The 15,359-nt window shown below is 48.9% G+C and overlaps 1 protein-coding gene across 1 annotated transcript in view; it reads left to right on the top strand.

The window, feature by feature from the left end:
• Nucleotides 1–13,156, top strand: part of DIPK2B (divergent protein kinase domain 2B) — a 19,281-nt gene extending 6,125 nt beyond the window's left edge. The window contains exons 2-5 of the mRNA XM_066177066.1: nt 1–43; nt 7,679–7,852; nt 10,730–11,018; nt 12,166–13,156. The exon at nt 1–43 is cut by the window's left edge and continues 222 nt beyond it. Of these exons, the coding sequence (XP_066033163.1) occupies nt 1–43; nt 7,679–7,852; nt 10,730–11,018; nt 12,166–12,485 (826 nt within the window). The 3' untranslated portion in view covers nt 12,486–13,156. The remainder of the gene's footprint in view (nt 44–7,678; nt 7,853–10,729; nt 11,019–12,165) is intronic.
• Nucleotides 13,157–15,359: the final 2,203 nt, after the last annotated feature.

Here is a 15,359-nt window from a genome sequence, read left to right as displayed (position 1 = left end):
GAAGTGGCTGAGGGCCAAACGCCTCACGCCCGACCTGGTCCAGGTCTGTGTCCTGTGGCTCCGGTGCCAATGCTCCCCTCTCACGGGGCAGAGCAAGGCCCACGCGGTTTAGGGGTGTGGAAAGGGCCTCGTGGGGATATGTGTAGGAGTTTCCGTCGATGGCAGGGAGAGGGAACTCTGCAGACCTGGGACACTCTAGGAACACGTGGTTTTATTGCAGGGGTCGTGGGTATAAGGGCCTTGCCTTCAGCCACCAGCCTCGGCTGAAGGGATGCCCCAAAGAGAGAGGGAGAAAGAGAGAGAGAGAGGGAGAGCAGAAGCAAGGGCAAGAGGTAAGAGACAAGGGTAAGAGAGTAAGGGGTAAGAGAGCGAGGGTCTTTGTTACAATACATTATATCTCCTTTTGTGTTGAATATTCTAATTTACAGTGACCAACCGGGGCGAGATACAAAACCTACAGACTTTGCATACAGCCTATGAGAACTGCTATATTACCATATCATTCTGTATTCTAAACTCTAAAGGCTACTTTCTTATCTATCTTTTCCCTGATACCTTGGTGGGGCTACACCCTTGGGTCCTTTGGTGTCCCTTTGTTTGCTATCACTCAAGCCATCTCCAGTCAATCACTATCTTCCTGCCTGCCATGCCTACATCTCAAAGCTAGCTTTCATTTCTATTTCACTCCCAGGTTTTATATTTTCAGTATTTCTTCGCAGGCAATCATATTTGTAGGGTTTTCCTGTCTCATCTTTCCCAACATCTCCCCCATTCTGTTGAACTACTAAGATACTAGAAATTGTGGTTGCATCTTGCTGGTTGGAGGGTGAGATTGGGTCATCCTGCCCGGTCGGTGGAGATGGGGCAGCCTTGTGTGCCCCCAGCCAAGGCCACGTGCCAAAGGGGAGAGGCAGAATGGTGCCCTGACGGGAAGAAAAGTGCCACATTGAAGGCCAAGCCCTCCCCAGACATGGTTAATCAGAATCATCATCATCATTGAGATCATCAAGTCCAACCCAACCCTAACCTCAACTAAACCATGGCACCAAGTGCCACATCTAGTCTTTCCTTTAACACATGCCATGGCACAGCCTGTCTAGGGCTGGGATGGGCTTGGCCCCAGCTCCTGGCTCCTTGTGCAGGTTGAAGATGAAGTCCTGTGGAAAACCATAGCACCAGGTGGCTTCAGGCAGGAAAATAACAACAGGCTTTGCACACTGACATGGTGACATCTCCAGTGGGGCGACTGCTGCCATTATTTTTTTTCCTAGTTTTCCATCATGTCTCAGCATTACAGGTGTTGGGGGTTTTTTTGTTCATAAAGTTGTACCCAAAAGGGCAGCCAGAGCCTTGAAAGTGTTTTTGCTTTGGGCTAGGGGCCAAGTCAGTGTGGGTCTCGCTTGCTTGTGGCTGGCACGATAAGGGGCATGGGCAGTCAGAGCCAAAGCCTCGATTACTCACTCTCCTGTCATCCATAGCAAATGACCTCAGGCACTAAAAAGCACACTGCCCTTTCTCCCACGGTCCTGGGGTGTCACAGGTGAAGCCAGGACAGGAGCACAGTGAGTGTGGGTCACCACCACCAGGTAGATGGGCTGCTACAGCACAGGGCATCCCCCTAACCCCACCCAAACAACAGCAAAAGTTTGCAATAACCACTGGAAAGGGGCAGGGGCCAGGGTGGAGGTTGGATATATGCTGAACAAGACCCTGAGAGACAAAGAAAGATTATTCCAGTACTTCTTCCCATTCCAAGAGGGAAATGACTGTGAAAAGTGACTTCATTTATATTTCTATGTAGGCAGCTGCTCGCTGCATCCACTCAGCTTTGGTGAGCGCTAAAGCTATGCTGCTGCTTTAGTTCTTCCTCTGTTATCCTGTGGAGCAGCACACCTGAGGAGAGAGAGGGAGGGATACACCGGGGTTGTGCCTGGGCTGCACCAAAAAGGACTCACCCAAACCACTGACAGTCCAGCAGGTCACCCTGAAGTCTGTACCCTTCCAGGTGGCGTGACAGGGAAAAGATTTTTGGAGCAAAGCTACTCTGTACTTTGTTTAGTAACCTTGGAAGAGGCATTAGAGAGAAGGAATGGTGTATCACTTCCACTCAGAGCATCCCTCACCTGAACTTGTGAGCAGGGACAACTCCTAAGGCTGGCAGGCAGCAGCTGCCCAGGCACCTGCTGGCCACCACTGTCCCCCCAGGCAGCCCTGCAGGGACCTGCAGGAGGGAGAGTTGGGCTGCCAGGTGCTCCAGCCTTGCTGGAATGTCCCAGGTGTTTGTGCCAAGCTGTGCTGCCCACCCCACAGTGCTGAGGGAGAGGGAAGGAATCGAGACCTTAAAGCTTCCATTTGCTGAGCTGGGTGAAAAAGTAACTGGAGAAATGTGGCTCTGTGGTATCTCAGACCTGCTGCAAAGCTAAATCATCAGCTGAGCCCAAATCCTTCTCCTTAAAAGGCTCTTCATGTGCTATAGTTTTCCCTACCCTGTCCTCTCGGAGTCTGAAATGCCAGCTGAGCTGGCTGGGCTGCGCACACAGGCGCACACACATATATGGATGCACATGTGCACACACAGCACCAGCAGAGACCCTGGCTGGGGCACCCGGGCTTTGCACCTATCCAGTTTCTCCCAGGAATTTCCCTGTGCAGCAGCCGCGGGAAGCTGAGCTGATTCCAGCTCCAGGGCTGCTCTGAAGTGAGCTCAGGGCCAGCCTGAGGGCACATGCCCAGTGACAAACTCCCTGGGACATTTCATCAACCCCTGCAGCTTTTTAGTTGGAAAGGGCATGCAAGGCTGCAGGGAGGCCAAGACCTTGCACATCAGCCGCAAGATTGCCCTGCTCATGTTTTTATGGTCCTTCGGTTCTGTAAATCAATCAGAGAAACAAAAATTGGAATTTAAATCCCTTCTAACAGCATTTAGATTTGAACACACAGAGAAACAGTGATCCAGAGACCCTGGAACCTACTTCGCCACCACCAAATTTCAGCAGCAATCCCTTTTTAAGATCAGGGATGTGCTCTGCAAAATGGCTTCTGGTCTCCCAGTGGTCTTAACTGAAAAACAGCCAGTGGCAACAACATTTCAGTCATAATGTGTGTGTGAGTCTGTGTGTGAGTCTGTGGGAGGCCCCATCCCAGCCCCACTGTGTTGGGCCACCACAGGTTACAGTCTGGCCTCCCCATCCATCCAGCCCTATGGAGATGGGGATCCCCTTCCTCCCTGGCCATCCCACCTGCCCTCCTCCCTCTGGAAACCAGCTCCTCTGCCTGCACCCAGCCCAGCACCCCTGCCCCTCTGCAGTGTTCGCTGTGCAAACATATGTTGGTAACCCAGCACGAGCCACTGCAAAGGGGTTTGTGGGGGTACCATGTGTCTCTGCAAATACTTACCTGCAGAACTGCTCTCATGGCTCTATTTTCCTGCTCTCCCTCTTTTCAGAGGTGTTAACAGAACACCTCTCCCAAGGCCTGCCACGATGCCCACCCTGTTTCACAGGGCTGCAATCACACAGCAGTGCTTGTTCTCCCTTCCCTGCAGTTTATCCTGTATAGCAGCACTGGGGAAAGCTAATGGGCCCAGGTAATTTTGTCTGATAGACAGAGCACTACGACAAACCACAACGTGCTCGAATCAAAATGACAAACCATGAAGTAATGTTTTTCCACTTTAACGCTGCCTGCCCTGCCTGACCCAGCCATCAGCTGAGCCGCCTGCCACAGCGATTATTTCACCAGCCACAATGAAAATCTTTATTGGATGCAGCAAAGTCTTCAGTCTTAAAATCCAGCCTGCCTCAGAGATGAGCAGGATTTAGCTGGGGCTCAGCCTGCACCCGCTGCTTCGCCCAGGAGCTCGTCACCTCAAACCACTCTGGGTGCTTTCCTGCTGGAGGGGCAACAAAGCAAGTTTGTTTCAGCACAGATCACCCCCAGGGAAAATTTACTGCCCTGCCTACAAAGCACAGCCTGGAAAATGGTGAAGCCAGACAGAGGAAAGCAGTGCCAGGGTGAAAATCCAGCATTTGCAGACCCTCTGTCTGGGATGGACTGTTTGGGACTACTGACCAGTGATTCCTGACAAGCAGCTCCTGACCATCAGCTGCTGACCAGCACATCATCCTGCCCACAGCAGATGCACCAGCACCCTGGTTATGTGGCCTCTGAGTCCAGTCCACGTCTCTTCTTGCTGCACTGGGGCAGCAGCTCACTCACATGTCCAGTTGTCTGTCCTAGGGAAGGATGGGCACTATGGGGCTCCCAGAGCCACCTCCTGGACCTGCAACTTCTTTGACCCAGTCCTCATCATCAGGGACTTCCATAAACCTTCTGGTAGTGGGGATGAGTTTCTCAGGGCATTCTTACCTTCTTTCTTCTGGGAGTTAAGGAAACCCTTGGATTCACATCACCAGGAGCTGTAGGTGCTTTGACACCTGCATCCAAGGGTTTCCTCCTGGAACCCATCCTAAACCTGATAGTTTGGTGAAGCTGGACCCAGGTAGTGGCTCATGGGGCAGGAGGCAGCTGTGCTCCTGGTGTGGGCCACCCCTCCTTGGGATGACTGAAAAGAAAACAGGGCAAAAAAAAGACTGTTTGAAAAAAGACTGGATATGGCACTCAGTGCCATGGTTTAGTTGAGGTGTTAGGACTGGGTTGGACTCAATGATCTTGAAGGTCTCTTCCAACCCAGTCATTCTGTGAATTCTGTGAAAGAAGGTGTCTTTCCACCGGTTGTCTTTACAACCAAGTGAATTCTGGGTGTGTCTTCATGACATATGCATATGCATGAACTCATGGAGTTTAAAATGCATCCTGTACTGTGTAACAGGGGTTGAAATCTCACAGCTGAGTGCAGGAAGGCTTTGCAGGAACTACTCATTATCAGATCTAGAAATGTGGCTATTTAATCAAAGTAAATAAGAAGCTTTCCATATCAATCACTAACAATACATCAGACTGTCTGTCAGTTCTTATTCTCTGGGGTGATAAGTCACTGCAAAGGACTTTAGCTATTCTCAGCTAAATCTGTATCTCCAGTGTTTCGAGGATGTGTTCTTCACATTTTTCTTCCACTGACAGTTTTTTTCTGACAGTTTTACAACTCCAGCTCCTTTTCTGCTGTGGAGATGTTTCCATCAGTCTGCAAGAGGGTGAGACCCCTCTCCATTGAAACAACCAAGCAGGTGCTGAGCTTTATGCTGTTGACTGTCCCTGCTGAAATCAAAAGGCCCCATTGCCCAGTTTTTGTGGGTCAGGGCTTCATTAAACTGTAGGAAGCTGCACCAATGTTTGATGCAAAAGTGGCAGCACCCAGCCCTGCTCCTCTGCTGATGTGTCTGGAACAGTTCCTCAGGAATCCAGCAGCGATGAGCACCACAGGCAGTGTGTCCCCACATTTTTGTTAAGAGGATGAGCTCTGACCTCAGAAAAACCCTAATTACGCCATCCATGCCTTCCATGCTGCTGTGATTTATGTTCCTACTGTGTACTCTTCAGGGTCTCAGCTTTTGCATTGCAGACTCCTGGAAGCAGCAAGACTTTCTAACTTCGGCTGCAAATATTTGCATACACACAGAGCTGCAAGAGACTTTCTCCACCGTTTATCTCTTATTTAACACAGCTCTGTTCTGCTCATTTTTAATCATTTCTCCTCCAAAGGGAACGTGAGAGAGTGAGCCACAATGTTCCTGCAAGTGCTGTAAAACAGAAATCCATAACCATCCCTCCCCCTGCACCCCTTCTGTGGTTTTAGACAATTAATTGAGAAAATATTTTCTTGATAAGGCTACACCAGAGGACAGGAGTGTATGAAGGCTTGCAACAGGAACTGAGTGGAATTATTTTTGACAAATGTTTTCTTATTTTTGGGAAGAAAGGTTTTTTGGTTTTCCTGAAACAACACTTCAGTTGTGGTTGAGTTTCTCAGCTAGTTTTGACAAGCTATTGGCATTTTGGACTTGTTTTGTGCAACTGATGGCCAAGGAAGGATTGGTTGGAATCTCACCGGTGCCAATAGGGATGGAGAGGAAGAGACATGGGGCATCTAGTCCCTCCATTCCTCCTCCAACTGGGAAAGTGTCTTTCCATGGTTCTTTATTTCTTTGTCATGGCTGGGTGATCCAGTGTTTTATGCCAAATGAACAGCTCGCACAGGAGGGGCTGAGCAGGAGCTACCTCAGAGTTACCAACTGACCTGGGGAGATGCTGCGTCACATCTTTGCTCTCAGCATGAAGGATGGCAAGGGAGCAAGGTGAGCTCCACCTCCCTTTCCTCCCAAGACCATCTCCCAGCCATCAAATCATAAACAAAACCCAAAAGAGTAAATTTGGCTACTGGGATTTTTTATAATAAAGAGGCTTAAAAAAACCTGATTCCCTTCCCTTGCAGAGGCATAGCAGGGCAGTGCTTCTGTGCCACTGTGGGCAACCCTCCATATATAAACTCTCCTTGACTGTTAAGGAAGACTAACTGAAAAATTAAAGAAAGGCCATTTTTGACTCTGAAGTTGTAATTTTCTATGCCATTTATCCCAGCCATAAATTGCTCATGCAATTTTACAAGCCAAACCTCCAAATCTGAAGGGTAAAATACAGTGAAAATTGATTCCATTAGCCCAACAGTTCTCTATGTGTTGCTTGTATTTACAAAAAATACACACAGGCTATTTGGTTTTGATAGTTAATGCATGAGTTTATCAGAGAGAAAACATATCCTGTGCTTATACTCACACACAATGTTTATTTACATTTTTAAAGCATGTTTACTGACCTTAGCAAGTAGTATTTCCAAGAAAGCTGTTCTCAGGTTAAGCAAACAACGAAGCGATCGGAAGATTATTTAATGAGGGAAGTGACTCACTGCTGTAACAACTGGAGGGCCTCCACCAGGAATGCCAGGGCTGAAAACCCAGGCAGAGGGATGTGGAGAGATGTGGTGCTGTGCAGGCTGGGGGAATATGAGGTTTGCAGTGCCCAGGAATGGGGGCCACTCTTGAAACCTGAGTTGGGAAATGGCATTTTCAGATGGCACAGATCTTTTCCTAGAGGAAGGGTGAGATGCCCTGCTGGCCCATAACCTTCAAAGCTGTGCCATAGCACACAGAGGCACAGTGGGCAGGGCACAGAGGAGCATGTACACCCCCAGCACAATACAAGTACATTGAAGTGTCTCAGGCTGGAATTAGACACCCCTGCCAAGTTTTCCCTGTGTCCAGTTCTGGCCCCTCAGTTCAGGAAGGACGTTGAGATGCTTGAGCACGTCCAGAGGAGGCAACGAGGCTGGTGAGGGGTTTGAAAGACAAGGCCTGTGAGGAACAACTGAGGGAGCTGGGGCTGTTTAGCTTGGAGAAGAGAAGACTCAGAGGTGACCTTATCACTCTCTACAACTCCCTGAAAGGTGGTTATAGTCAGAACGAGAGGACACAGTCTCAGGCTACAACAAGGCAGATACAGGTTGGATACTAGGAAAAAGTTTTTACAGAAAGGATGATAAAGTATTGGAATGGTCTGCCTGGGGAGGTGGTGGAGTCACCATCCCTGGATGTGTTTAAGAAAAGACTGAATGTGGCACGCGGTGCCATGGTTTGAGGTTAGGGTTGGGTTGGACTTGATGGTCTTGGACATCTCTTCCAACTTAGTGATTCTGTGATTCTGCCATTGTTTTCCCCCCTCACAGGGCCTGCCCAGCCCCCTGCTGCGCTGCCCATCCCAGCGGCTCCTGGACAGGATCGTGCGGCGCTACGCCGAGGTGCCGGACGCCGGCAGCATCTACATGGATCACCTGACAGACAGGGACAAGCTGCGCCTGCTCTACACCCTGGCAGTGAACTCACACCCTATCCTCTTACAGGTACCTGCCACCCTGCCCCAGCTTGGAACACCGATGCCTTAAGTTGTAGCTTTCTTGTGTTTCCGATTCTGTGCTACCCAGGGGTGCAGTTCTGAGCCTCATATTAAGTGTCAGTCAGCTCTCTTCACAGAGCAGGGAGACAAAACCAATCCTTTTCCTGCTGAAGACCAAGGACAACTTTCAGGCCCAAAAGCATAAACAATGGTGGGCTGAAGGGAGGAACAATAAAAGCATCAACGCCACTCAACAACCCCTCACAGGCAAACCCTCCCATGAGATGTTGCCAGCCTCAGGTGCAGAGGAGTCCCAGCCCTGGCCTTTGCTAGCTCCCTGGCCTTTAAAAAGTGTGTTTCTTCTATGGGATTGGGTGGCTGGAGCCAGGCAGACTCATGAGGTGCTCCCTGCATCAGTCTGTGAGGCTGGGGAGAGATAGGGAACCGCAGGTGCATTATTGCACTAGAGCACTGTGAAATCCAGTTATTACACATCCCCAATGCTTTAAAGTGTTAGGTGTGCATTGCTAATGCATTACAAAAAATCACAGGAAGAGAAAGAGCATGATTTCCTATGCTCCATGTGCCAGCGCTGTGTTTTCAATTTGCCTGCCACTGGTAACTGGCTCTGGGTTTCCAAAGTCTGGGTTTGAAGGTGGTGATCTGGGAGGCCTCACACCCTTCCCCTGGACCCCTTCTGACCTGCCTGGCATGCAGCTCCTCTCTTTCCTTATGTTTCCAATGGAGAATCCTCACCTTTCCCCACCCCACCTTTAGTCCTCACTGCTGGTTCTTGCAACCCTTCATGATTCCATGAAGAGAAGACGGCAGTGCTGCACAGCATCATCCATCTCTGGCCCCAGGCCACTGCTGCACTCAGCATCTCACAGGGCTCTGCGTGGTCCCAGGGAGGGGGAATGGTGCTCGTGCTCTGGGAGGCTCCTGGGGGTCATTCAGCCTCCCCAGTTATGGGTCACTGGGCCATGAACCTGTGGCCCTTAGCACTCTGAAGACATGGGAATACAACTTGAAGAGATGAGAAAAATATGCCAAAGAGAAAAAGGTAGATTTTACACAGTCGCCCAGAATGCCTTCAAAGCAGAAGGGAGAAGTAACCTTAAACATGAAACCGGATGAGTTTATAATGGCTTGGCAGGGTCTGGGGTGCTGGGGACACAGATGAGTTTTAATGTAAATGACAGAAAGCTTTGTGCTGGCATAGCTCAGCAGTCACACGGTTTGGTTTCCACCTGGGATAACTGTGCTGCTGGCAGGAGCTGCAGGGATGCAGGGAGCCCAGCCCAGGTGTCTCCACTGGAGCAAACACCCACCACTTCTGCCCCTGAGACTGCAAAGTCTCTTACAAATGAACCTGGCAGTTCTCACCAATTAGCAGAAACTGCTTTAGCCCTACCTCAACTCCAAGCTGTGACTTCATCTGTTCACTGCTCATGAGGGACGCATCAAAGACACCTAAAATTAGCTGTTCTGTGGCTAAAATTTTCATGAATCTGAAAACTATTATTATCTTGGACTTTCCAGTTAGTCTCTCTTACAGATTAAGCCTCGAAATACCAGATTCTTCCTCTGTTACAGAAAAGGACCATAAGAAAAAAAAAATAAGCATCCTCACTCCTCCAGGATGAGGTATTAAGTCCCTTTCCCAGCTGCTAGGGCTGGATGGGGCGAGGAAGGGTCACAAGGCTGACTTAGAAACCAAAACACAACCCTGCTGCTTGGAGCCAGAAGGGGCACTCTGAGAGTGAGGGCAGAGGGCAGGGGTGTTGCATCGTGGTTTTTAGGAGTGGAGCTGGAGCTTAGACCCAATAAGCCTCTCTGGTGGAAAGGCTGCTTGGGGGAACTCGGGCGGAGCGGTCAAGCTCACACATCCACACACGCCACGTGGCTGGCTCAGCAAGGAGAGGCAGAAGGCCTTGACACCACATCGGTTCCAGCCAGGTTTGTTTCCAGGAGCTGAAGGGAAATCCAGAGCAAAAAGGGATGAACATGTGCCAGTCTCAGGCTTAAGGATGAGGTTCAGCAGCCAGTGATCTTGAGGAGTGGGTGTGGAATCAAGGGCAGGTAAGGTCAGTATCCCAAACGGAAAACAGGGCCAGTCACTGGGGTCCCAAAACCAATGGAGACACAGAGGAAAGGAGAAACCAGAGGGGCAGGGGCATTAGGGAGGGGGGGAACAGGGGCAAAGCATCATGTACAGAGCACCATTGGGAGGTTCTCTGTGGAATGCCTGCAGCCCCTCAACATAATACCCAGAGTCTGGCCTTGGCAGGACAGACCATAGTTACCTGCCAAGCCTGAGAGGGTGAACTTCCCAATGGTGTTCTGTACATGGTTTGCCCTAGTTCCTCCACCCCCCTAATGCCCCTGGCCCTTTGGTTTTTCCTCTGTGTCTCCACTGGTTTTGGGACCCCAGTGACTGGCCCTGTTTTCTTTTTGGACACTGACCTTACCTGCCCTTTGCTCTGCCCCCACACCTCAAGGTCATTGGCTGCTGAACCCCATACTTAAGCGGGGACAAGCAGATGTCTCGCCCTCTTGGCTCTGGGTTTCCCTTCAGCTCCCAGAAATAAACCTGCTGGAACTGACCTGGTGTCAAGGCCTTCTGCCTCTCCTAGCTGAGTTAGCCACGTGGTGTGTGTGGATGTGTAAGCCTGACTGCTCTGCCTGAATTTCCCAAGCGGCCTTTCCACCCGAGAGGCTTATTGGGATCTAGGCTCCAGCTCCACTCCTAAAGTTCTCTCTCTCAGGCTGGACGGGTGACTCTATAACCTGTCCTGCCAAGGCCAGACCCTGGGTATTATGTCAAGGGGCTGTGGGGGACTCCACACAGGGGCAATCCCCCCATTCCTGCTCTTCCCCACAGATCTTCCCCGACGTGGAGGGCTGGCCCTTCCCGCGGTACCTGGGCTCCTGCGGGCGCCTGCTGGTCAGCGCCAGCACCCGGCCCCTGCGTGACTTCTTCGGCGCCGCGCCCGAGGTGGCCGCGGACCTGGCCCTGCAGCTCCTGGCTGTGCTGGGCTCCATGGCCACCAACGACCTCAACTACTTCTTCTACTTCACCCACGTGGACGCTGGCACCTTCGGCGTGTTCAGCAACGGGCATCTGTTCATCCGGGATGCCAGCACGCTGGGCATCATCGACAAGGAGGAAGGTACTCAGCGGGCTCCGTGGCAGCGCATCTGTCACGGGAGGGCAGAGAAATCTTTCCCCTTCCACCCTTGGCTCTACTCCTGCCTTTTTTGGTTTTGTTTTTTTTGTTTTGTTTTGTTTTGTTTTTGGCTTTTTTAATTAACCAAACACCACTTGCTAAATTAAATAATGGGAAGTTCACAGGGAGATTTACCGTCAGCAGCTCCTGGATCCTGGCTCTGAGTCGGGAAGGCGACGGGTGCTTCGTCTGTGCAGTCGGTGGTTTGGTGACCACGCTGTAGCTGGCAGCAGCTTTCAGTGTGCATGGGGTGCTGAATGCTCTCATTTGAAGCCTTCCCAAAAAATTATAAAATTTTTGCCACGAAAATGTCAATATTTGCAAGCGGAAGTTTTGTGATTTTGTTTGTTTTAAATACTGGATTGAATTGGACCCTTTTTATGTGCATTTATCACATTGACTAATAATGGTTATTTTTATTATAACAATAATAACAAAATCCCCCTTTTGTCACTTTTACATAAAAACAAGGGTTACTATTCACTTTTCACAGGTTGCATTGGTCTACCCCTGCAAGTAGAGCTAGTCAAAGACTATTCTTCCAGTAATTTAGCAGTTTCATTTTGAATATTCATATTTTCAAAAGGTTTTTCCTCAGCTCACACATTCAGCTGAGTAGGTCTCAAATATTCAGAAGCAGCTGTCAGAAAATTTTCCACTGGATTTCCTTTTCTTACCCCAACAGCTATGGCTGTTGACTTGACTCCAGCTAGATGAGCTGTTGTTGCAATGATTTTGGTTAACATGGAAAAAAATTACAGGTCTGGCTATTCGTGGTAGTTTTTTGTAGGAACTACCACATTTTAGATTTGTACTCCAACTCTCATTTTTTTCTGCGTCAGCTTGACTTGACAGACTCGTCTCCAGTTCCTCTGACAGGCAGAGCTCTGTCATTCAGAAAAATATACATATTTCAGGAGCGAGAAAATTGGCTCGTACACAGCTTCAGCACAGAGTAATTTCTAGTGAAAGGTGGTCACATCCTTTGGATAGTAACAAACCCCGTGCTAACACAGAGGTGCAGATATCTGTGACTGTCCAGGAGCTCACTGTTAAGTTTGTAACAAGCAGTTTAATTGTCCCCCAACAGGGAGCCAGCTGATCGATGGCCAACAGGAGTATAAAGACATATTCAGCTGCCTGACTGTGGACTGCCAGTCTGCCTTGGTGTCCTGTGACTCCATCAGGGAGAAGCACAGCCTGGTCATGGTGTGTCAGGACCTTCTGCCCAAGCTCCTGGCAGGGAAATTCCAGCCCCCCGTGCAGGGGAGGATCGACGCCTTCCTGCAGCGCTGCGCCCGCGGCCTGGGTGAGCTGGCGGAGCTGGCGGAGATCCTGAAACCGCTGCGCTCCTGCGACTCCCGCTTCGCCTACCGCTACCCCGACTGCAGATACAGTGACAAATACTGACACAGCGGCCCTTCTGATACAGTGTCAGCCCCCTCCCAGTGCCAGGAGAGAGAAGGAACCATCTGGAAAAAAGCTGCCCTAAATCTGGGGCGTTCTCGGGGTAGGAGGAGGGAGCAGAGTGGGATTTATTATTCATCTCCCAGAGGTGCGTTTGTTACGTGGGGTATAGGCATGATGTGGGGTTTATGGATTATTATCATTGTCGTGTCTGACAAGGGGACACAGGATTAATAAATCTCGTTCACATGTTTTGGCCTCGGAAGAGTTTCCCATGCCATTTGTTGAAAAGCAAGGCAGGATGCTCGCAACCAACTAGACAGAGGATCTTTATTGCCAAGAAACTCTTTCTGATGGAGTTGATATATAAATAATATGGGGTGGGTGGGTGGATGCATGGATGGGTGGATGCATGGATGGATGGATGCATGGATGGATGGATGCATGGATGGATGGGTGGATGGATGGACAGACGAATGGGCAGATGGATGGAAGCATTTAAGATTTTCCCTGTGGCTATTTTTAGTATTTTTAATCATACACAAACTGAACGATCGGATCAGTTCTGTACCATTGCCCGTCACAGCTCACTTTTATAAAATATTTAAATTTGTTACTTTGATGGCACTCAGAACAGAAAGACACAATCAACAGCATTAAAAAGCTCAAAGGTTCCATGGCTCTTGAGACTTAATTTTTCTAATCCCCAAATATAATTGCTTCTAGTCTTTCCCAAGTCAATGGACAGTAATCAGAGACTAATACAGGGCTTTGGTTTAAGATGAGAAGAAAACCAAGCTCTGGGATGGGATTGTTCAGCAGATGTTTTCACATTATTCTCTCTAAAGTGAAGGAACCATTTGCACAAAACCATTCAGATGGGAAAATTACCTTAAGAGGAGAAAGAACACAGGCAGAGGATGAGACATTAATTTACACTGAGCCTGACAAGATTTGCCAAACATTTCAATACTCCAGTGTAGGTGCTGGGGCACCCCCCAAGAGCTGGGGAGATCTAAGTTCTGACCAGAAAGAGCTACAGGCATCCTTATCCATTTGCCTTCCAGAGGAGGAATTACTAAGCCAGTCCCTAAAGGAGTGAGTTAGGCACTTAAAATTTGGGGTGGTGAACTCATTTCACAGCAGTTGTCAACCCAGGAAAAGATCCAGGTGCCCCATTTTGCATGAGATGGTTGCAAAAGTGGCAAAACACAGCTTTTCTCACCCGGAATCTGTCAGTCTCCCTAATATGAACTCCCTGTGAGGTGTCAGAAGCCCACACCAAACCTTCCCTGATGTGTAGTGATCAGACAGACCTCACCTGTGTTTGGGGCTTTCTCCTGGGATCCAGGCATGCGAGAGTCACTGAGCAAATTTGACTGAGCTGAGTGAGAAATGAGGCTTTCTGGATCATCCACAAGAATTTTCATCATGGAAAGAGTCTTCTTCTAGCTATGGTTCAAAAAAAAGTTGTTAACAACATAAAAAGATGTGAGAGCATTTTCATTGCCAGTGGTTGTTCTGACTTGTGTTGTACAGAGAAGAAATGCAAATCCAGATTTTGTGTTGGCTGTTAGGGGCTCTGTGCACACAGAACATCCAGCCTGGGGCTCCAGGCAGGTGGGGGTGAAGGCTGATGGAACAGGTTGGGCATCCAAAACCACGCACACACAGGTCTGACACGGGGGAAATTCTGACTCAGGACAATTATTTTGCCTTTCTCCCTGGCATAAAGTATCGTGAGCATCTTTTACCTCTGAAGATGTAGAAACATTGAAAACGATTTGTAGGTAAGTTTAGCTGCAGGCCCAGATGGTCAGGCAGCAAAGAGGTTTAAATATACAGCCTCAGCTGTGTCTGCGGCCCTCTTTCCTGGTTTCAGTCTATTTCTACATCATGGCTCTCTTCCAGAAAGAAAAACGTCCTTCACTGAGATCCTCAAGGCTGTCTAACAACCTGCTTCCATCAGGTTTGATTGAATCTGTCTGCATCTCCAACCTCTTGGGGTGTGGGTTTACCTGCTAGCTGGGTGTTAGCTCTGGGCCCTTTTTCTTCCAGGGATTATCCCACACTGTGCTGGAAACACAGAGAGGGTGTGTGTGCTCGGCACCTTAGAGAATGTCAGGAGCAAGCCCAGATCCCTCAGGAATAGCCCAGCACTGGGCAAAAGGACAGAGAGGTGTCACAGAGGCCCTGGTCACTCACAATCCTAAAGAGCTGGGGGTCAGAAACAGAGGAGCTCTGGTTTTATTTTGCTGCTTGGACTCATTTGGCAAGGCTGCAGCAGAAGCATTGAGACACGTAGCATCTATTTTTACAGGGCTTGAATCAAAGTTGTTAAAGCTGAGAGGAGTCTCCCCGCTGCTTTTAATAGACTTTGATACCGATTTAAATAAAAAATCCACTCATGATTAAAAATAACGAAATTGTGGATTTATAAATTATTAAAGCATTGGGAGCTGTGTTCTCCACCAGTTTCTTTGCAGACATTGATTACAAAGGCCAGGCTCATGTAAAACTGTGACTAATAAGCCAGCATAAAATCAGCCCATGGCTCAGAGAACAATAATTTTCCTAAACTAAATCTCATTTCCCTATATTTCCCTGGCCTCTTTTTTTTTTTTTCTTTCTTTTTTTTTTCTTTTTCTTTTTTTTCAGAATTGCCAATTTTTACTCTTAATATTTTCCTTTTTCTTGGCAGTCAAACCCCGGAATCAGTGCCCACCCTGTCTGCCAGCTTCAGTCAAGCCTTCAAATCCTAGTAGGCCAAACTCCAAAAGGATGTGAACTTAACTTATAAATGGCAATTATTTAAAACCTAATCCTTCCCAAAAGAACTCTCAAGCAATTTTTTCCTCTCTGTGTTCAAGTTATTTC

This window comes from Chamaea fasciata, unplaced genomic scaffold (genome assembly GCF_029207755.1).
Source record: "Chamaea fasciata isolate MVZ Bird 193981 ecotype frontalis unplaced genomic scaffold, bChaFas1.0.hap1 SCAF_2, whole genome shotgun sequence".
NCBI lineage: Eukaryota > Metazoa > Chordata > Aves > Passeriformes > Sylviidae > Chamaea > Chamaea fasciata.
Note: the sequence above shows the minus strand (reverse complement) of the source record. Positions and strands in the feature narration are given on the sequence as shown.